The sequence below is a fragment of the Pinus tabuliformis genome, chromosome 9 (genome assembly GCF_031772625.1).
Source record: "Pinus tabuliformis cultivar Carrire ecotype Pingquan chromosome 9, CPIR1, whole genome shotgun sequence".
Classification (NCBI taxonomy): domain Eukaryota; kingdom Viridiplantae; phylum Streptophyta; class Pinopsida; order Pinales; family Pinaceae; genus Pinus; species Pinus tabuliformis.
Window position 1 is genome coordinate 145,623,950 of NC_142307.1, and position 22,060 is coordinate 145,646,009.

Genomic DNA, 22,060 nt, shown 5'->3' on the forward strand with positions numbered 1-22,060 from the left:
GTTTAAACAACACAAATAAAGATTTCAGAACAAAATTTTCCACCGGATTATGGCCAGAAATCAACATGAAACTCCAAAAAATCACACTTAAAGACAACTCCAATAATTAAAATAATGAATTCCATCAATTAGGGTTATATTGGGTGTTGGGTGGAATGGTTATCATCTTCCCCAATCATATTCAAATCCCTACTAGTAATATGATGAGCATTAATGACTTATTGTAATGCTTCGTGCCTATGAATATTGTTGTATGATATTTACTAGTAATATGATGAGCATTAATGACTTACTGTAATGCTTCGTGCCTATGAATATTGTTGTATGATATTGACTAAAAATCTTATGAACTTTTAAATAAGTATACTTGTGGACTGGCTTGATACATATAACCTCCTAATAACCTTGAATGGAATGAGATTAAACCTTATAAACTCTTCAATACATATACTTGAGCCAGATTGGTCGCAGTAACCTTGAGTTGAGTAGGAACCTCATTCTGCTGACCATCACAAAATGTTTACATAACCACCGACACAGACAATATTTTTAACGTTAGAGTGAACGCTTTGGTAGTCGTGGAATTGTATTTCGGTCGGGATTGTCGTAGACACGGACATGAACAGGCCGGGTGAGGTTCAAGTGTTCGCCAAATGAAGAGACAAAACAGTTCATAGGGATAACTTTAAACAGTAATTGAAGGGTTCTGCGTTTTCAAGGCGAGATAACGTGGACTCTTGGTCTAAAGATTCGAGCAAGAGACTTTGAAGTCGGTTTTTTTTTATTAACCCGGCAAAATTGAAGAAGCTGTCTCGAGGGTTTTTGACAGTTTTACGTTGGAAGTTTGAGTTTCAGAATGGCAGGAAGCTACAGAAGTCTTCCGACCAGTAATCTGTTGGGGTCTGTACCGGTATGTGAATTTTTTTTTGGTAAATTTGCATGTTTTGGTTTATTTTGCTGTATATATATGTGAATATATATCGTTGTATTTGCCTAAAAACAAGAGAGGCAAATTTATGTATATATAAGTATGCAAATTTGTTGAGACTGGAAATATTAGTAGCCCATTTTGCTCCAACACTTTTAGAAAAAACATGGCCACTTGAATTTCATCACGTCCGCTACTTTTCCATTAAAGGTGTTTGAGAAGAAAGCTAGACACAGGTAGTTTATTAATAGTACACTTTAAAGGTTTTGACAATCCAAACGCTGGTTCTTGGAGTTTCTTAAGTACTACACATTAAATGTTTTTGACAATTTGAACCGCTAGGTTTTTGGAGAGCAAGTCCTTGAATGTTTACTGAAGTGCTTGTTTCGTGCTTGTGTGTTTTTTTTCTTCTTGTATTTGTGATGCTTTTGCAACAAGAATCAAAGTAGCACAGCTAAGGGGGTGGTTCATGGAGGCCTAGGCCAAAGGCAAGGTAAACTCAAATCCTAATCTCCTAGTCGTCGGGTTTAGGAAGTTCAATTCATGGCACATGCTACCCCTTCTCTTCCAGTTTGGAATAAAGATCATCCTGACTTTTGATAGAGCCTCTTGGGGCAATCTGCGAAGAGCGAGAGGGGTTTCTAGCTAAAAGTCAGGCCTTGCAATGAATTGTAATAAGCATATAGAAGCGGAAGTAGTAACGTGCCGACTTATTAAACTCTAAAAATTGTAATTCGAATCATACCCTACTTCGTATTCTAGTGTGGTAAATTCAATTTTTTTGTTGGTAAATTCAAATGTCTTTTGCCGTAATCTATCTGTTAGACTTTTTGAGGGTTTTGCGGCACCTATTCTGGTCAAATTGTCCAGAATCTAACAGGAATTTGTTAGAATTGTGAACTCTCCGCAAACCAAATTCCTGAGGTTTTTCCCAAGGTGCTGAATTCATATGTGAAGTAATAGTTAGACAATGTTTTTTCTTCCTCCAAGGAAAGAAATTGTAATTTCTATTCATTGTGGAAATAGAAATCACACTTCTCAGGTGCTTAACGCACGACACAAAAGTGGAAAAGCATATTCTTGATCAAGTTGAAAACCCCGAGCTCAGTGTTGCATCATCCAGAACATTTAAATACATATCTGTTAGCAGTACCAAAAGGGATCGATACATCTGTCCTCGAAACTGTTTTATAAAACCTGTAAGATCCAGTATATATCAACTGAAAAAAACGTCTGAAGTGCTGTCCTGTATGTCAAGTACAACTCTGTCATGATCTCTAAATAGTAAAAACACATCAAAAGCGAGTCTTAAAAGAATACCTACAGACGATATATCATAATCTGAGCATTGAAGAAACAGGGATTCCATCTTTTATTTCTTCCAAAGCCAAATCACTTTCTGCTAGATTTTGGCCCCCCTTGGAGATAGCGTCAGCTTCAACCTTTAGTTCACTGTAGATATGTGTTTAATAACTCTGTTCAAAGGTTTGTGATACCACCCTTAACTGATCTGCAACGGGCCTGAGCGGAACACTATTGATTTGAGAAATGCCCTGCATCCAATTTATCATCAGGGCAGAATCAACAAATATCTATATGTTTGATATCTCTCTTCAGATTATAGTCAATCAAAATTCTCAAAGCCGTGAATTCTGCATAATTGTTGGAACTCATTCCTTACCTGGCTTTAAACTTTAAACAATGAGAAGGTGAGAATCGAGATAAAGAGAAGTCCTCCGGCACTGCTAAACTCAGGTGGGTCCTACCTGATCCCACCAAAGAAACCCAAGCATAGGTCCTCTTTATAACCAGCTCACTCACCTGGCTTGGGACGGCCTGTTCGATAGGCATTTTGCAGAGCGATAACAATGATCTAACTTGTAACAATTTGTTAGGTAACTGGAGTAAAAATGCATTTAAAGATAGGGTATCTAAGTGGGACATCAAAAATCCAAAAACAATATTTCCAGAAGGTGTGCCATATATCATTGGAAAGGTCTCGAAATATTCTATTTGACTATGTAACTTTCTCTTTCATTTGGATAACCTTTGACATCAATAACAACCCTTTTCAACATGAATAATATTTTTCATTGCCTGAAGGTTTCTCGTGAAAATATGTGCAAAAACAGACATTGTTGATATGGAAGTTGTTACACTCTTACTGTGCTGTCTTGGTGTTGATTAGAGGATTGCTGTTGGGAAGTCAAGACAGGGTTCTCCTCTGGAAACAGAACAAATCACACACAATTCCAGCTTGAAGTTGCGATTGTAAAATCAAATAAGTGAACCTAGAAATGAACAAGCGAATGATAGAGAAGGAGAGTGGTTAGAAAAAGCTGATACAATTGAACCTTCTAGCAAAACTAAATCAGATTCTTGGGCAGGTAATGATACTGGAACCAATGGTAGGTTTTTTGGATTTAAAGGCCAAGGACACACCATACCTGAAATTCAGGATCACAGAAGGATTGGTTACATGACTGAAGACTCTTCAGTTGTACAAATGTCGAACACTGAAAATACTCTAAGGGGTGAATGAACAGATTTCAGAACTTCTGTCTGAGTTGATCAGGAAAGAACCACAATGGGTTTCAGCTGTTGAGGAAAGGTTCAGATACTTGGTTTTGGGAAAACAAAAGCTAGCTCAAGCAGCATTCATGTGCATGTTTTTGGTGTTATGCCAAAGGATAAAAGGGATATGTTGAAGCATCTTGCAGAAAGATGGAGCCTCTCCATATATTCAGCCGGATGGGAACCAAAATGTTTTCTGAGCATACAGGCTATACAGAAGTCAAGAGCGCCAATGCGTAGCATAATGCCCAAAGGTTCACTTCCTACCATAGGGCTTGTGCAATCTCCACCTTTCATTCAGTTGTAGATATGGATCCCAGGCTTGTCCTTGCGTTGTTTGTTGAGAAAAATGGTACCGAGTAAGTGTTTCCTAGTGCATTGACCTTTTTGCCTAGGAAAACACTTTAATGACCTTTTTTTCACGAGACTTTATGAGTTATATTAATGTCATGGAGTAAGGCCTTTTTATGAGGTGGTACATGTGCTATGTACTTTTTAATAAAGTTACTTTTATGTTTTAAAAATGACTTTATGAGAGAAAAAGTGCACATGGTGAAAACATATTAAAGTGACTAGGATTTCTTTAAGTGATGGGGACCACATGAGAGAGGAGGTCAAATGGGGGACTTCATCTCATCCATTGATTTCATGGATTGAGATTTAATCTCAACCCTTGATCACTACATTTAGGTTTTCTCTCTCTAATAAAAGACAAAAATGGAAAAGGCAAGGGTTTCTCTTTCATTCTTCATGAATAGCATTGGAGAAGAGTGTAGGAGTTTGAGAGGAGGTTATGTTGCAAGCTTGAAGGAGAGAAAACGCACTGGAAGAAGGCACAAATCTCGAGTTATCAATTGAGATATACTAGCACATAGTCCTAGAAATCCGTGATAGTTTGCAGGTAGAGATTTGAGGAGGTTGCAGGATGAGTCTTAAGAAGGGTTGCAGGCCGAGTCTTAAGAAGGGTTGTACGCCGAGTCTTAAGGGTTAGCAGGCCAAGTTTTAAGGTGTCAGTAGGCCGAGTTTCAAGGCCTAAGCCTGCGCTGGCTGAGAGGTGGTTGAGAGTGAATTATCAATGTTTTTCTTGTGATGAAAAAGAACAGTTCAAACCTCACTTTTCCTACCACAGTCCAGACAACTGGGCTGCAATTTGAGGAGGTTTGTTAGTGACAAAAACACTCATGTTGAGGTAGAGAAGGGACACTCGGCATTACATTTAAGGCTTGTTACCCACCACCAATGGCTGATCCACATAGGAGAAATTTTCTCCTAGATTTGTCTTCAGTCGATAGCCAACAACCCCTTGCAACCACCTGATAGCTCAATGTGCTACTATTCTCCGCCACCTGAGCCAACCATTGTGTGCCCTCGCTCATCTATTATGATCGTATGTTTGAAGGTGGGCCATCCAACCCCAAAGGTATGATTTTTCATTATGTAATTGGGTGTTTATGCTTGCTTTTCTTGGGCACATTTGGGCATGGATTAGTGGGGGGATTCGGCGGAAAGAATGGGCTTTGACTGTACTCTTGTTCCCTTACCTCAACTTGGGGGTTAATCTTGTATCCTAGTCCCGTGGGATCTCCTTTACTAGCTATTAGCTTTAGGAGTGGCACTACATGGGAAACCCTGATTTTGGTTGCGTGGTCCCGCTTCTTGATACCATATATTTCACTCCCCTTCGCTCATTACAAGCTCTCTTCACATTTTCCTTATTTGGGTCCACATTTGTTCATTGGGTCCACAAGGTGTTACCTCCCCTTCCACTTGTCCACACCTTGGGTCGGGCCTGGAATGATGCCTTGGAGGTTGATGTAGCTAAAAAGAAATAAAAGCATAATATGGCCACATACAAAAGGAAATGTACCACAAAATGCAAAAAATGGTTAGGACAATGAAATTTAGCACGTAGACAAAAGCCAAACATGAGCTCTACCCCTTATCATTATGGCCATCACCCTAGTTCCTAGGGCCCCTATGAGTTCCCCTTGCATCATTAAGGAACCCATGATTGTCCCAACCCCTGGTGGGTGATGAACTGCCCCACCTTAAGAGGGTAATCACTGCTACCTCTTACGCATCATGCTCTCATCCTTGAGCCCCGAGTAGTAAAATGAAGAAAAATCAATAAAAGGCAAAAGGCATATGAAGAAGGGTGGATGTTAAATTTGGACAACTAGGTCCAAACTCCATGTTCTGATGCTCAGATTAAGAGGCTAATATTTTTGTTGGATTCCTCTTTCTAAGAGGTGTAAAATCCATATAAAAATAGTCTTAATCCGATGAGCAGAACTTATATTTTGAATTTATTATTCTTAATAAATTATATGTGCAAAGGTCAGCCAGTTTTGTAATGTAGGCTCACATGCCCAACAGATGTGTCACACACCCTCATTGATGGATATATATATACAGGAAAAGTTGGAGAGAATTTGATCACAACACAACTCACATCTTCCTCTCTCATCCTAAAAAGTACGAGCTACTTGGAGGACGAATTTCAGCCACACGTGGGAAGGACGAAGAGGATTTTTCTGCTGCTAGGGTTTCTGCTACTAGGGTTTCGCAGAAGTTTGACCAGCGTTGACTTTGGTCAACGCTTGGTCCAAACAAGCTGAAAACTTGTGGGAGGTTCGATTTTTGAAGGCCATACTACCTGGCACAAAAATCGAGGTCAAAGGGTTGACCGTTTTGCTGCTGCGTTGACTTTTAGCTTGCTGCCCCTGCTTTGACTTTTCAGGACAGCGTTGACTTTTGTAGAACTGACTTGGGTTGACTCATCTACTGGTTGGAGGGTTGTTGTGACACATGCTGGGCTGGCTGACCAAAGGAGACTTTGCTGGTTGAAGCATCCTGTTGACCGCCGAAACAAACACATACATTTTTCTTGTTTTTGATTTGTCTTTTGTAAGATCTGCTTATATGTTCTATCTGCATTTTGCTTATCTTCTTGTATGATTGCTGTGAGAAAAGTGAAATTGCTCTTAGCATAGAACATCTACAAAACTTTACATGGTATCGGAGCTGAGGTGAAGACAAACTCTATCTATAGCAATCATCATCGAAGGAAATGGATTCCTCTAAGCTTGAATTCAGGGAGAATGACAAGCTGACTGGAAGTGATGACTTCCATGCCTGGAAGATGTTATTAGATCTCAAATTAGAAGATCATGATCTCCTAGATCATGTGACAGGGAAGATTCAAGAACCTCCATCAAATGCCTCTGCTGTTGTTAAACACAAGTATAAGAAGGGAGAAATCAGAGCAAAACTGCTGATCAGGGAATCCATAAATAAGAGTCTGGTTGCCTACATATCTGAACTAGGCACATCCAAGGAGATGTATGACAAACTGATACTTATGTTCCGAGTAAACAATGTGAACCAAGTGCTATTCCTCAAGAACAAGTTGAAGAATATGAAGAAGGGCCGAGACGAGTCTATTCAAACTTTCTTTATGAAGTTGACCGAAACCAGGAACAATCTGCTAGCTATTGGGGAGACAATAGCTGATCGTGAGATGGTTCTCACCGCACTTGGAGGACTTCCATATGAATGGCAAGTATTCACAACTACCATTCTCAACAATAATACCATCCCTAACTTTGATGAGCTTCTGTCTAGATGTATGCAAGAAGAAACAAGGATGAAGGAATTTGATAATGAAAGAAATGCTGCCTATGTTGCTCATTCCCGAAAGAAGAACTCTGGTGGTTCCAAGGACAAAGGAAGGACTAAGACTCAAAAGAAGAAGGGTAAATGTTTCACCTGCCATAGGACTGGACACTATGCTAGAGAATGCCCCTTCCGGAAGAATTCTCCCGATAGTGACGACAACAACAACAACCGAAGGAATGGGAATCAAAGAAATGACAAATCCAAAGGAAAGAGGAAGGCTCACTTTGAAGGAAACCATCCACCTTCTAAAAGGACCAGAAATACCAGGTATGAGGAGTCTAATGTTGTTGATAAAAGAAATGAGTATATTCTAATATCTGCTCTCTCAGCTGCATCTCCGCCCGACACTATGGATGTCTGGCTAATCGATAGTGGTGCCTCAAGACACATCACCGGATTCAAGGAAGCACTTTCTGACATGGTTGAAAGGGATACTAATCTAGAAATTATCCTTGGGGATAATGCCACTTATCCTGTGAAAGGGACCGGGACTGTGACCCTCTACTTGTCTCAAGGACAAGTCCTCCATCTACAAGATGTACTCTATGTACCCAAATTGAAGAAGAACCTTGTGTCTGTATCTGCCATGGAAGACAAAGGATTCAATGTAACTTTCTCTGATGGAAAGGTACTCATGTGGAAGAAGAGCTTCAAGGAAGCTATCTCAATTGGTTTTAGAGTTGGTACACTCTACCAGGTTGGAGGGAGTCCGTTGGGAGCTATGACTTGTGATACTATCCGTCAAACCGAACTATGGCACCGAAGATTTGGACACCTTCATTACAAGGCTCTTCCCGAAGCAAGGAAGGTGGTGACAGGTATGCCTGATTTTGGAAATAATCATAAAGGTGTATGTAAGGGCTGTGCTGAAGGAAAACATACAAGGGGACCTTTCCCCTCAAGTGTCACAAAGACATCTGAGATATTGCAACTGGTCCATTCTGATCTTTCCGGTATGTTGCCTGTAACATCCCTGGGGGGATGTTCTTACTATATGACATTTACTGATGACTTCTCTCGCAAAACCTGGATATACTTCTTGAAGAAGAAGGATGAGGCTTTCATGTGGTTCCGTACCTTCAAAGCCTTGGTGGAAAATATGACCGGAAAGAAGATCAAGATTTTGAGGACTGACAATGGCACTGAATATGAGTCAAATGAGTTCAAAGACTTTTGCAGAGAAGCTGGCATTAAGAGGGAGACTACCACTGCATATACTCCTGAGCAGAATGGTGTTGCTGAACGCAAGAATAGGACTATTGTGGAAGCTGCCCGTGCCATGCTATGTGACCAGGGTCTTCCAAAGTTTCTGTGGGGAGAAGCTGCAAATACTGTTGTGTACATTCAAAACCGATGCCCTCATTCCGCTTTGGACTCCAAAACTCCCGAAGAGGTTTTCTCTGGTAAGAAACCTGATGTCTCACATTTTAGAATTTTTGGATGTCCTGTCTATTTTCATGTGCCGAAAGAAAAGAGAAGTAAGCTGGATGCTACTGGGAAGAAAGGAATGTTTGTGGGATACAGTGAGACTTCTAAGGCATATAGAGTCTATGTACCTGGTCAAAGGGAAGTAGAGATAAGCCATGATGTCACTTTTGACGAAGATGCTTCCCTGAAGAAAGTAGTAGATCTTCCTAGATCTGAAAAAAACCATGAAGAAAGACCTGGAAATCTGGAAGAACCCCAGGATGAGACTATGCCTGATGTTGAAGGGCCAATGGACCCTATTGATCCTTCCCCTTCTCTAGGAAAGAGGCCATCATGGCTCAGGGACACCTTCGAAGATGCTGAGGGTCATGCTGCCCCAAGGGGAACATTCTGAGAAAGCAAGAAGCCGTGTAGATACCAAGGGTATCTAGCTGCCATGAGTACTATTATACAATCTGAACCTGGATCTTTTGAAGAAGCCATCAAGCATCAAGTTTGGAAGGATGCTATGCATGAAGAATATGAGGCTATTATGAAGAATGATGTCTGGGATGTGGTCCCGAGACCGAAGGACAAATCTGTTGTCACCGCTAAATGGCTCTACAAGATTAAACATGGATCTGATGGGAGTGCTGAAAAGTTTAAGGCAAGATTTGTTGCCCGTGGCTTCTCTCAAAAGGAAGGAATTGACTATGACGATATATTTGCACCTGTGGCTCGATATACCACCATCCGATCCATCATAGCCCTTGCTGCTACGCAAGGATGGAGTCTTCATCAGATGGATGTCAAGACCGCTTTTCTGCATGGTGCAATAAAGGAAGAGGTGTATGTAGAACAACCTCTGGGATTTGAAGTTCAAGATCGAGACACTTATGTCTGCAGGTTGAAGAAAGCCCTCTATGGGTTAAAGCAAGCACCCAGAGCTTGGTATGAGAGGATGGATAGTTACTTGATGAAGCTGGGCTTCACTCGAAGCAATGCTGATCCAAACCTTTACTTTAAGGTTGAGGAAGGAAAGCCTCTCATTCTAGTGCTGTATGTGGACGACCTCTTCCTGACAGGTGATGACCCTCTCATTCATCAATGTAAGAGGGAGCTTGCTGCTGAGTTCGAGATGAAAGACCTAGGACTGATGCACTATTTCCTAGGCCTGGAGGTCTGGCAGAGACCTGGAGAGATTTTCATTTCTCAAGGAAAGTATATTGTGAAGCTTCTGGAAAGATTTGGGATGGTGGACTGTAAGTCCGTGTCGACACCAATGGAACTCAACTTTAAGAAGTTGAGTGGCAGCGCTGCAGGGCCTATCTTGGCCAATCCTACTGAGTATCGTCAACTCATAGGAGCTTTGATGTTCTTAGTGAACACCCGTCTGGACATATGTTTTGCAGTGAATACTTTGAGTCAACAGATGGTTGAGCCTCATCATTTTCACTGGGTTGGTGCCAAGAATCTTTTGAGATATCTTCGGGGCACGATAAACCATGGGCTGAGATACACTGCCGGGAGTGTGATACTCCGGGGATATACTGATGCCGATTGGGCTGGCAGTGTGGTGGATCGTAAGAGCACATCTGGATGCTGTTTCAATCTTGGTTCTGCTTCGATCTCATGGATGAGCAGGAAGCAGAAGTCGGTGGCTTTGAGCACCGCGGAGGCCGAATACATTGCTGCTAGTATGGCCTGTTGTGAAGCAGTTTGGTTGAGGAAGCTCTTTAGTGAGCTGTTCCAACATGTGCTAGATACCACTGTAATACTCTGTGATAATCAGAGTGGGATTCGTATGACTGAGAATCCTGTGTTCCACGACCGATCCAAGCATATTGATATCAGGTACCACTTTATCCGGGATATGGTACAGCGAGGCGCCGTAAGGCTCGATCATATAGGAACTGATGAGCAGGTCGGATATTCTCACTAAGCCCCTGGGGAAGGTCAAGTTCCTAACCTTCCGTGAGAGTCTTGGTGTCGTGGAAAGACCCTATGATGTGGGTCCTGTTGGACGATGAGCTCTGGGAGCTCTGGGGGGCTTTGGGGATAGCTTCTCGGAGCTATAAGCACTCATAATGCTTCTGCCCCACCCTTGTGATTATTGAGCTGGTTCGCCACTCATTTAATCTGTGCCCCGTATGCATCCTACCCATTGAGTTCAGGGCTCATGGGAAGTACCTCTCATTTGGCCAATGAGGTGTGGAAAAGCTAGAGACTATTAGCAAAGACTGATGGACGCATCAGAGATTGCCGTACTCTCTATCTAGGATGGCATGGTCCAACCACTTGATCTGGGATCAAGATTTGTGAGGTCTGGGACCTCTGGACTGATTATGTCAGTCGGGGAATGATGTCTTTGTGACTGACCCACTTCTGTTCTGAAATAAAGAAGCCAGCAAAGCAAGTTTCGGCGGGATGACTCACGATGTTAATTGCACTAATAGATGGAGTTCTCCCTAGTTGAGAGGGAGTGTTAAATTTGGACAACTAGGTCCAAACTCCATGTTCTGATGCTCAGATTAAGAGGCTAATATTTTTGTTGGATTCCTCTTTCTAAGAGTTGTAAAATCCATATAAAAATAGTCTTAATCCGATGAGCAGAACTTATATTTTGAATTTATTATTCTTAATAAATTATATGTGCAAAGGTCAGCCAGTTTTGTAATGTAGGCTCACATGCCCAACAGATGTGTCACACACCCTCATTGATGGATATATATATACAGGAAAAATTGGAGAGAATTTGATCACAACACAACTCACATCTTCCTCTCTCATCCTAAAAAGTACGAGCTACCTGGAGGACGAATTTCAGCCACATGTGGGAAGGACGAAGAGGATTTTTTTGCTGCTAGGGTTTCGCAGAAGTTTGACCAGCGTTGACTTTGGTCAACGCTTGGTCCAAACAAGCTGAAAACTTGTGGGAGGTTCGATTTTTGAAGGCCATACTACCTGGCACAAAAATCGAGGTCAAAGGGTTGACCGTTTCGCTGCTGCGTTGACTTTTAGCTTGCTGCCCCTGCGTTGACTTTTCAGGACAGCGTTGACTTTTGTAGAACTGACTTGGGTTGACTCATCTACTGGTTGGAGGGTTGTTGTGACACATGCTGGGCTGGCTGACCAAAGGAGACTTTGCTAGTTGAAGCATCTTGTTGACCGCCGAAACAAACACATACATTTTTCTTGTTTCTGATTTGTCTTCTGTAAGATCTGCTTATATGTTCTATCTGCATTTTGCTTATCTTCTTGTATGATTGCTGTGAGAAAAGTGAAATTGCTCTTAGCATAGAACATCTACAAAACTTTACAGTGGAAAAACAAAGGTTGGGGTAACTCATGTACCATGATTGCTCCCTCCTACATTCATACACCCAATGTGTGGGCCTCCTTCATCGTAGCTACCCCTGTACCATGGCATATGGCTTGGAGCCTTCCCTTTTGCCCCCACTCCGTTCAATCACTATTTCACATGACACCTGCCATTTGATGGATGTACCATGGACTTGCCATTCCCTTAAAGGTTGAAACCATCGAAGAGGGTCCTTCATTAACCTCCCTTGTCTAGGGAGGTAACACAGATAGATGTTCAAAGCCCATTTGGAAGGGCATGCCACTATCAAGTGTCCATTTTTGTCCTTGATTAGCGAGCTTATTTACTCGATTGCACTAATGAATTATTGTACTGGAATGTGAGGAGACACATTGGATCTTATACATGATTGCAGGTGGGTTTCCATCTTGGACTTGACCTCCATATATGAGATCCAAGCCCTCTAGAGGGTCATAATGGCACTTGTAGTGTGAGTGTTGAGAGCCATGGGTTGCTAGACATGCAAAGCATTGATTGCCACACCATAGGCTTCTTCAACGCCACCACATTGCTTATTCATGCTCCAGTTACACTGTTACACAAAGATGATGATGCACTTGGACCACATTGCCCAACCAGCTACAAATTGCATCGACACTTCGCAGCTGATCCAGGACCCAAAGGAGGTTTTGTCTTTCCCGTGGGCCCTGGGGACACGGGAGGGCATGTGTCATCTTCTACCCCTCATTGATGGAGCATTGCCTTGATCTTGAGCCATTTGGAGATCCATTTGGAGCCCACAGAGCCCAACTTGGGGTTTGGAGATGTTCTGCAGCATTTGGAGGGCATCCCCCTCTTATTTATCACTTCTGAGACCCTCACCCTCATACCGCTAGCAATAGGGAGCACTTCGGATTAATGACATGGGCTAAAGGAGAAATTAAATAATAATTAATGTTAAAGATATCTTGGTTGGCTTGTAACCAAGGGTCTTCACATCATTTGTTATGTTTTAGGGGCTTTGTAATTAGAAATTCGAACTCCTAGAGCATGTATAAATCAATGTTGAAAATATCGGTATCGGAAAAATATCGGCAAGGGTCCAGAAAACATCTTATTGGCAATATCAGCGAAAATATCGGCAAAATATTGGCAAACATAAAAAATGCATAATATATTCATTTTTTTCTTCAGATTTTTAAACATATAAAATAATAACAACATGAAATAAACACATTGGCACATAAATATGAAGAAAGCACTGATATATAGGATGTAGTGGATGTAAAATAAAAATGATACATCAAAGACGATACCAAATATGGAGAACCAATACAAAATAACATCACATACATAAAAGTAGCAAAACAAATAAAACTAGCAACTATCTATTTGAGATTAGTGCCCTCTCCCCCTTTTACAGGAAAACATGATGGGTTGTTTGCCAGGCCTGCCGCTAGTCGTAGAAGGCCTTGCCCCTACACCTAATGTCAAATAATGACTGCTGGGTACGGAGCTGTGCTCTCTTATATCTATAGCAGATGGTGCTGATGTTGATGGTCTCACAACTCCTCCTCCTCTCCTCCTCTTCCTCCTTCTCCTCCTCCTTGTGCTGCTCCTCCCCCGAGTCCTCCTCTTGCTGCCCCTGTTCCAATGGTTGCTCTGGCTTTAACCATGCAGGTGACTTCTCCAAGATGGGCATCTCAGATTCTACCCTCCATTGAGACAATACATCAATATTGTCTAAGGAAACGACATCTGGATCCATTGGTGTTTCTATTTGCTTCAGTCGAAGTTGGAGATTGTAATGCACATACACTAAATCATTGAGGCGTGAGAACTCCAACCGGTAAGAGTGTCAAAAAAACTAATGAGTTTTGACTCTTGACACTTGAGGGTCATAAATTAAAATCACAATAAATGTAATTGCTCAACTGAAGGCTGAAGCTCAAAATTATACCTGTTGTGCTTTTTTTAGTGTATTTTCTCAAATACACTCTAATTACGCTCACACCTTGAAGAGCTACATGTTTGACTCAAGATTCTTATGACCAGTTTCTGCAAATTTGGTGCCCTTGCACCATAGCTTCGCCACCAAATATCTACAACAAAATAAAGAAATAAAGAAATAAAAAACTTAAAACATAATTAAATTTTCAAATAAAAGTTACATAATTGAATTTTAAAAATCTAGAATTATAAATAAGTAAATTCTAAATTGAAAATTCTAATGAGTGATGACTTGTCACTTACGTGGTATGAAGAGGGCCATTTCCCTAATAGCATCATCAAAGGTAAATAGGCCAACACAATCTCGATAAAACTGTATCTCGTGATTGATTTTGCTATGAAGCTCAGGTTCAATTACCATCCTCTAAATACAAGAATGGAGCCCTTCCATCACCTCACCATCAAAATCAAAGGCGCATTTGTATGAACATGTAGGATTGAGGAAGAGTGCTGCTGCATGAATGGGTCGATGAAGCATCCCTGTCCACTGACTATCAATCACATCCCATAACATCATATGTCTATCAAGCCCAACATAACCCTTCTCTGCATAATAAGAATGAATGGCCTCCTTGGCCTCATACAAATAAGCCATTGCAAGCTTGTCCCCGTCTACCAATCTCAGAACCTTTACTAGAGGTTCACTAACTGAGCACACTTCTTCTACTCCCTGCCAAAATGAGCCAGTGTACACCATTTTTGCAATGGCTCTCTTGTCCTGTCTCTTGCTATATCTACAATCACGCCACTCATCAGAAACAAATGTTTTCTTCAACTCAAACTGGCATCGAAGTAAAGACTGAAGAGTAATAAAGTTGGTGGCAAAACGTGTGATTGTAGGATGCCACAACTCCTTGTTTCTAGTGTATCTCCTCATGAGGCTAAGAACAAAAGCATGGTTATATATAAACTTGGGGATGCTCCTAGCCATATTAATCACCTCCTTGATGAAGGAGAGTTTCCCCATATTCTCAAGCAGCATCGATACAATGTTCTGCACATGGAGTCCAGAAAAATGTGTGGTGCCTCTCCATAAGCATCCCGCCGATAGAGACATAACTAGTTACATTATCTGTTATGACCAATGTTTTAAAACTCCGACTTCGATTCGGTATCGACTTGGCCGGCTCTATTTCATTGACTCTGTCGTTGTAAAAAATACATTAAATATTTATTTTTTATAAAAACACATAATTTTAAAGATTTTCATTCATGTTTCCAAACACATAGCATTAGAATATAGATAGAAGACAACATATGATCAAAGTAGGCTCATGAATATATCCATTATATCAAAATGGCACCCAGTGCACTGTCCAATACATACACGATGATGATATAGAGATCAAAACAAAAACACTTAACCAAGGAGGCTATAAATGGCCTCTACAACAAAAGTCTGTGACTAGTACTACTGGCTACTGCTAGAGTTGCCAACATCATCTGGCTCAGTGTTACTTGGGAGCGGAAGCGAAAGTGGGGAGCGAGAGCGAAAACCGTAGCGGGAACGACATTTTCAGAAGCTCCCAGTTTGGGAGCGAATCCCAGAGGAGTTCGACAACCATTATCACTAACATCAAGGTACATAGAGGGATTGGTGCTCTTGATTAAATACGAGTTCCATACCCTAATACATGACAAAATTCAATGGAGACATTGCAATCCCCCAATCCTGAAATCCTGAAAAACTGATAAGTCTGCTGGATTTTGAATGAAATCTAAAATTCTACTTTCTCCATATGAAATCTAATGAGGCCGGAACCACTCTCAAACATCCTGAGTCATTTCATGGTAATGTTAAGAATTTAAGTAAAATGATGAAAATGAAGATTAAGGAGAATGTCACTTTTACTTTAAGAATTTAACATTACCATGAAATTTGAATAGCATATCAATACTAGGAGAGGGGAATGGACCCCAAAGACCAAAAAACCAATTAATAAAACCATTTGCAGCCCTCCACACTTAAAAAAAACATAAAAAAAAAAATTGCGTTTTTGGGGTTTACTGGCCGCATGAAGTGACTCGGTTGGTCGACCGAACCGGTTCGACGGCCGAGTCGCAAATTTTTTTACTGGCTCGGACCAACTCGGCCGAGTCGGCGACTTTTAAAACGCTGGAACTTATGACTTGCATTATCTCCCGGATGAACCCATCTAACAACTCACAAGTCACATATCATTGTTGCATCTTTTATATGTGCTGATGCATCCACTGATTTAATAAACATGGTACCTTTAGGACAATGTACCAAGAAATTTAGAAGCATCCTACCCTTCCTATCTGTCCAACCATCAAACATCACTGTGCATCCAGACACTTCCCATGTCTGTTTCAACTCCGCCAATCTAGAGTTGATGTCCTACTTTTCTGCTTGAAGGATTGGCCCCTGCAACTCCTCATATGTAGCACTTTTGTACCCTAGGCCCACAACAACAATAACATCACACATTGGCTGCCAAAATGGATTGGTTTTGGTGATGCTGAGAGGTAAGTCGCTCCAGGAAAGACACCTCCCCATAACTCTATCTGATTCTTGCTTCTCCTTTTTTTTAACCACTGATTTAATGGAAGGTTGTGCTCCATGTCCTATTCGTGGAACAAAAAATGATGACCTCCCACTCCTAGTAACATTAGCACTAGTAGGTGACGCTGTGGAGCCCCTCCCACTATCCTCAGCCTCAAAATTAGAAGAAGATATCTCGAAAGATCTACCTACACGTTCAGCGTTGTTTCTTTCTACCTCTTCCTTCTTTCTGTCTTTTTATCAATTGCTTCAAGAGCTTTTTGTATAAGCTCCGCACTAGAAACTGTACAAAGCCCGCATCATGTCCAGGGAGTCTAGCCAGATGTTATTTCAATTGTGTAATCCCTCCTGTCATCGTGGTCCCACACAATTTGCATGATAAATATGCCCGATTTGTCCCACCATCAGGCTCCCCATACTCCCAAAATGGGTCCAAGGCTTTTGGCATATTTGTAGTGAACTAATTCAAACCCAGGGCACCAAAAAAACAAAAAATTGGCATTAAACACCCATACACAAAAAATAATAAGTAATAACCACCTCATAAAAAAAATTATTTTTTTTACTACATTATTTGCAATGTGAATGAAAAATGGCAATAAGAGGGTGCATAAGAAAGTTAAAAAAAATGAAGCATGTTGTCAAAATATGGAGAAAACCCTTGCATTGGCTCATGGGCATGAAAATCATAGAAAATGGAAAAAAAACAAAGAAGCAAAATGTTGGTAGGCAAAGAGGCAAGCAAGCATAACCCTAAATGAAGTTTGTCTCGCTAATCTTCAATCTTTGATACTCAAGTTTTTTTTAGTTGGTGGTGATAATGGCTGTTTGATCCTCAATACCTCCTTGAAAACCACCACAAAGCTCTTCCCCTTCCTTCTCCAAGACTAAGAAACCAAAATGAGCAAATAAAACTACCAAAATCGCTTTTCTAGCCATGACCCAGCCTGCCCGGCGATATTTGAGGCCGTAGCGCGATATTTTGCCAAAATATCAGCGATATTTCGGCAAGAAAATATTGCCATATTTTCTCAGCAATCTTTCTGAATATTGCTGATATTTCGGCTATATTATCAACACTAGTATAAATACATGAGACTTAGTCTCATTACAAACCATCACTTGGATTTTCAGTTAGCTCATTAGAGATTTTCAACCTGCAATTTGTGGAGCGATTTGGATGGATTAAATGCATTTTGACATTTGGAAAAATTTCGCTATCTCTCTTGGAGCTTCTTGTTGTCATTTTGATGGATGGATATCAGTGTTGCGAACATCTCGATAACATCCCAATTTTATCTCGAAATCACGATTTTTTGGCCTAGTCGATGTTTGCCGATTTTTACCGATATTTTTATGGTATCTTAATTTTTCTGATGTTCGCCGATTTTTACCGATATTTCCCTGATTTGTGCAATTTTTTTGGTTTTCTGGACCCTTGTTGATTTTATCCTGATGTCGATGTTCGCAAATGAATATATTCTTCATTGTTCAGTAAGTGTTATTTAATGCTATATTTATGCTCTAATGAATGTCTAAAGCATGGAATGTTGTCTTATGGTCCTTAATGTGCCCTAATTAATGACATTTTGTTAAAACATTGAAGCTATTGGAAATTTCGCATGTGTTACTCATGGATAATGGATGAATGAATATTCCTAGTGTCGGGAATCACGATTGCCGTTAAACCAAAACTTGCAGGTGTTAGTCAATGATCACATTGTCAAAGATAAGGATCCACGAGAGGCGGTTAGTTCGTGTCACGAAACATACAGGGAGCGTTGGTTTATCTAATAATCTCTCCCGAACGCGAGCGGGTGTGTATCGAACTCATGACCTATGCTCTGATACCACTTGTTGGGAATCACGATTGTTGTTAAACCAAAACCTGTAGGTGTTGGTCAACGATCAAATCGCCAAAGATAAGGATCCACGAGAGGCAGTTAGTCCATGTCGCGAAACACACAAGAAGCGTTAGTTTATTCAATGTCCAACACCTAGAGGTTATATTGCATCTTGCACCCTTGAAACTACATCAAATTTTGCCATCAAAGTATAAATATCTAGAGTAGCTGTGTAGCTGCCTCCATTAGGGCTAGTGAAGTTTCTTCTAGGTCACCTTGAAGAGCGAAGTTCCTAAATCAAGGTCATTTTGTTTCCAATTCTCCCAATAGCTAGGCACTGGTCGTAAATCCTTGATGATCCGTTAAAATTGGCAACTAGGGCCAAAATCCATGTGGGTCATCTTATTAATGGCAACTTATATTTTTCTTGGATCCCTTTCATCGAGAGGTGTAGGATTGATCTAAAGATCATTCGATTCCGATAAGTATTCATGGAGATATGAATTTATTAGTGTTATGGGACAATTCATCAAGGTCGGCCAGCAACCATAAAACCCCACGGTGTTCATCGTTTTAGTATAAATAGAGGTGGCCTTCAAGTCATTTCAACACACTTGGGATCTCTTCCTCTCTACTTGTCTTTGGGTTTTAGTAGGAGGAGAGATCCTAAGGGATAACTCTGCCCTAATCTAGAGGGAGCGCCCTAGGCTTTATGATGCCCTAATGAAGAAGCCCTAGACGCAGGAGGAAAGGGAGGTCTAGCACAGTGAAGGAAGCCCTAACGCTGCCCAATGAAGAAGCAGTAATATGCAGCCATGGAGGGTCGAAGAAGAGACCCTATCTCCTGTCCTAAAGGCACCTATATGCAGCCCTAAGGAGAGAGACCTATACGCTGTTCAAAAGAGCCCTAGCCGCAGTTCTGTTCGTGCCCTAGTCACAGTCCATATACGCCCTAACTGTTGGCCTTATTCTGCACTAGATGTTGCCCTTCATCTGCAATTTAAGAAGACTCTTATACGCTGGAAATAGGAGGCCTCATCTCCCTAGACGCAGTCCTCTAATACGCAATCTCAAGAGGCCTCTATGCTGCCCTAACTACAATCCTCAACGTGATATAATCCGCAGTCAATGAGGGTTCTATGCAGCAAGAGGAGGATTCCTATTCGTTGGAAAGAGGAGCCCTTAACGCAGTCAAAGGGAAGACTATTCAAGCATGCCCCAGTCGTAGCCATGGATGAATCTTACCACAGGTAAAAGATGCCTAATCTGACCTTAGATTTGGATAGCAACAACGTCAAGCTTCAGGCAGATGAGGAAGGTCTGAAAGCGACTTGTATGACATGGAGAAGAGCGCTGAAGGGTATATGTTGAATTCTGTCTAGCAAGGCAGCATATGTTAGGACTGTGTTGATAATAGTACAGTCACTTGGATGGAGAAAAGGATGTGAACTTGATGAAGGTTATGAACAGTAAATTCTATAAGAGAAATCACTATGTTGAAGACCTTGGTTGGAAACCTTTGGAGCAACAAAGAGGACTGTTAGAGGTCAGATTAATATAGGCCTATGTTCAGTGACATTGGTGGAACTTTGTCATCAATAGAAGTGACAACAAACTAACATTGGGACAATTGTATGGTACAACAGCATGCAAGGAACAACAAACTAACATTGGGACCACTGTATGGTACTTAGTAGCAAGTACACCAAGCATGCAATGGTACAACAAGCATGCAAGGGACAACAAGCATGCAAGGGACAACAAGCAAGCAATGAGACAGTAAACATGGACAACATGGTTCAGCCATGACACATGGGACAACAGTACAACATTAGGTGCAACAGTCATGAGGTCCAGCATTGTGATGATGGGTGCAGCATGGTGCAGCACGGTGAGGTGCAACATGGTGCAACACAGTGAGGTGAAGCATGATGATGAGATGCAACACGATGATAGGTGAAGGAGTCACCTTGGAGAATCAGTTGAAGCAGCATGTCTTCAACCGATCTCATGTATCATCTTCTTAGAGATGATCTATGCTCTCGTCTAGATAAGTCAAAGTGTTGACTTCAGTTGTAAATGTACTATCTCTCTCTCTCTCCGCCGAACTATTGAAGAACATATAAGAAGAATTGATCAAGGGTTTCCCCACATTGGGGTTTGTCCTTGGCTAGCGCCACATCTTGTGTCCTCTTGTCTTGGCTTGTCTTTGGCGATTTATATTTATGTTCTATCGACAGTTTACTTTAATGTTGATGTGATTGCTAATCTGGATTCTGGAAAAGATATTGAGCTAATTGTGAAAATTGAAATAAATTGCTCTAGCATAGAAAATATCTAAAATTAACATGGTATCAGAGCTGAGGTGAAGACAAAGCCCAAGCAAGAGTAAAAGAGCAATTGCCGAAGAAGTTGGGAAAGGACAAAAGGATCAATGGATTCCTCATCCCTCTTCTAATTCACCAAGGGTGAAGTCGAAGCAGAGAATATTATCAGAATGGTGCAGCGAAAGTTTCTAATGGCCTACCTGAAGATCACTTCTATGGGAAGTTCGGATCTAAGGGAGGAAGGAAAGGCAGATGCCTTGGTTGAAATAAGTTCGGCCATTATGCGAAGGAGTGTCCGAATGGCAGGGACACATCACTTGATGATGATAACAATCATTCCAGGGACATCTTCAATGATCAGAGGAATGACAGTGCAGGTCATCAAGGAAATGGTTGACTCTTCAAGAAAGCAAGGAACCCCAAGCACTCCATCGAATAGAAGGGTGCTCTCTCTCTAATTTGGTAGAGATGGAAACATTCATGGGATTATACTTGGAGCCGATGCCACCTATCCCGGAAAGGGTGTTACCCCTCAATTGAATGAGGGTAACTCGATTCATTTACATAATCTCTTTTATGTACCTGATCGCAAGAAGAACCTGATGTCCATTTCGGCAATGGAAGTCAAAGGTTTCAGGGTGGCATTCATCGATGGAAAGGTACGTGTATGAAAATGAAATTTTCTAAGATGTTTTTTTCCTCATGGGTTCAGGGTTGGCAATTTGTATCAAGTTGCAGGATGGTCCATTGGGGATCATGTCAATTGACACATCTCATCTATAGCACGAAGGTCTATTATGGGGACCTATCCGATGCGAGTCATATGGTGACTGGGATGCTTGAATTCAAAAAGGAGCATGAAGGTACATGTCTGAGATGTACCGAAGGAAAATCTTACAAGGGACCATTCCCCTCATGTAGCAGGTTCATAGGCTTGGAACAACCCGAGGGGTTTGAGATTCATCGGGAATCTCATTTATGTAGGTAGAAGAAAACCCTCTATGGCTTGAAGCAAATCACCCTGGCTTTGATATGAGAGGATTGATAGTTGTCAGACGAAGCTGAGATTCACTAAGAGTGAAGCCGATCCAAACCATTGTTTGAAGGTTGTGGATGATAGACCTCTCATACCGACACCTTCTAAGAACAACCTATTTCTGATAGGTGCTGACCCTCTCACTTGCAGAAGTAAGAAGGAGTTGGATTCCGTATGTGGAATGGTAAACTGCAAGCCCGTGACTACCTTGAGGATCTTTCAGAAGTTATATGGTGATGATGTCGGACCAGATTTGGGAAATGCCTCTGAGTTTCATAAACTCATTTGCATTGATGTTCTTGGTGAACTTCAGTTCGTATATATGTTTTGCAGTTAGCATGGTGAGCTCATATTTGGTTGAGCCTCACTGGATTGGTGCCAAGAATCTTCTGAGATATCTTCGGGGC

General features: G+C 41.3%; 1 protein-coding gene across 2 annotated transcripts in view; it reads left to right on the forward strand.

The window, feature by feature from the left end:
• Positions 1-521: 521 nt before the first annotated feature.
• Positions 522-22,060, forward strand: part of LOC149147528 (uncharacterized) — a 170,426-nt gene continuing 148,887 nt past the window's right edge. The window contains exon 1 of one of the 2 annotated variants that reach the window (XM_089440560.1): positions 522-910. In XM_089440560.1, the coding sequence (XP_089296686.1) occupies positions 857-910 (54 nt within the window). In that variant the 5' untranslated portion in view covers positions 522-856. The remainder of the gene's footprint in view (positions 911-22,060) is intronic. The other variant, XM_089440561.1, reaches the window with a different exon arrangement.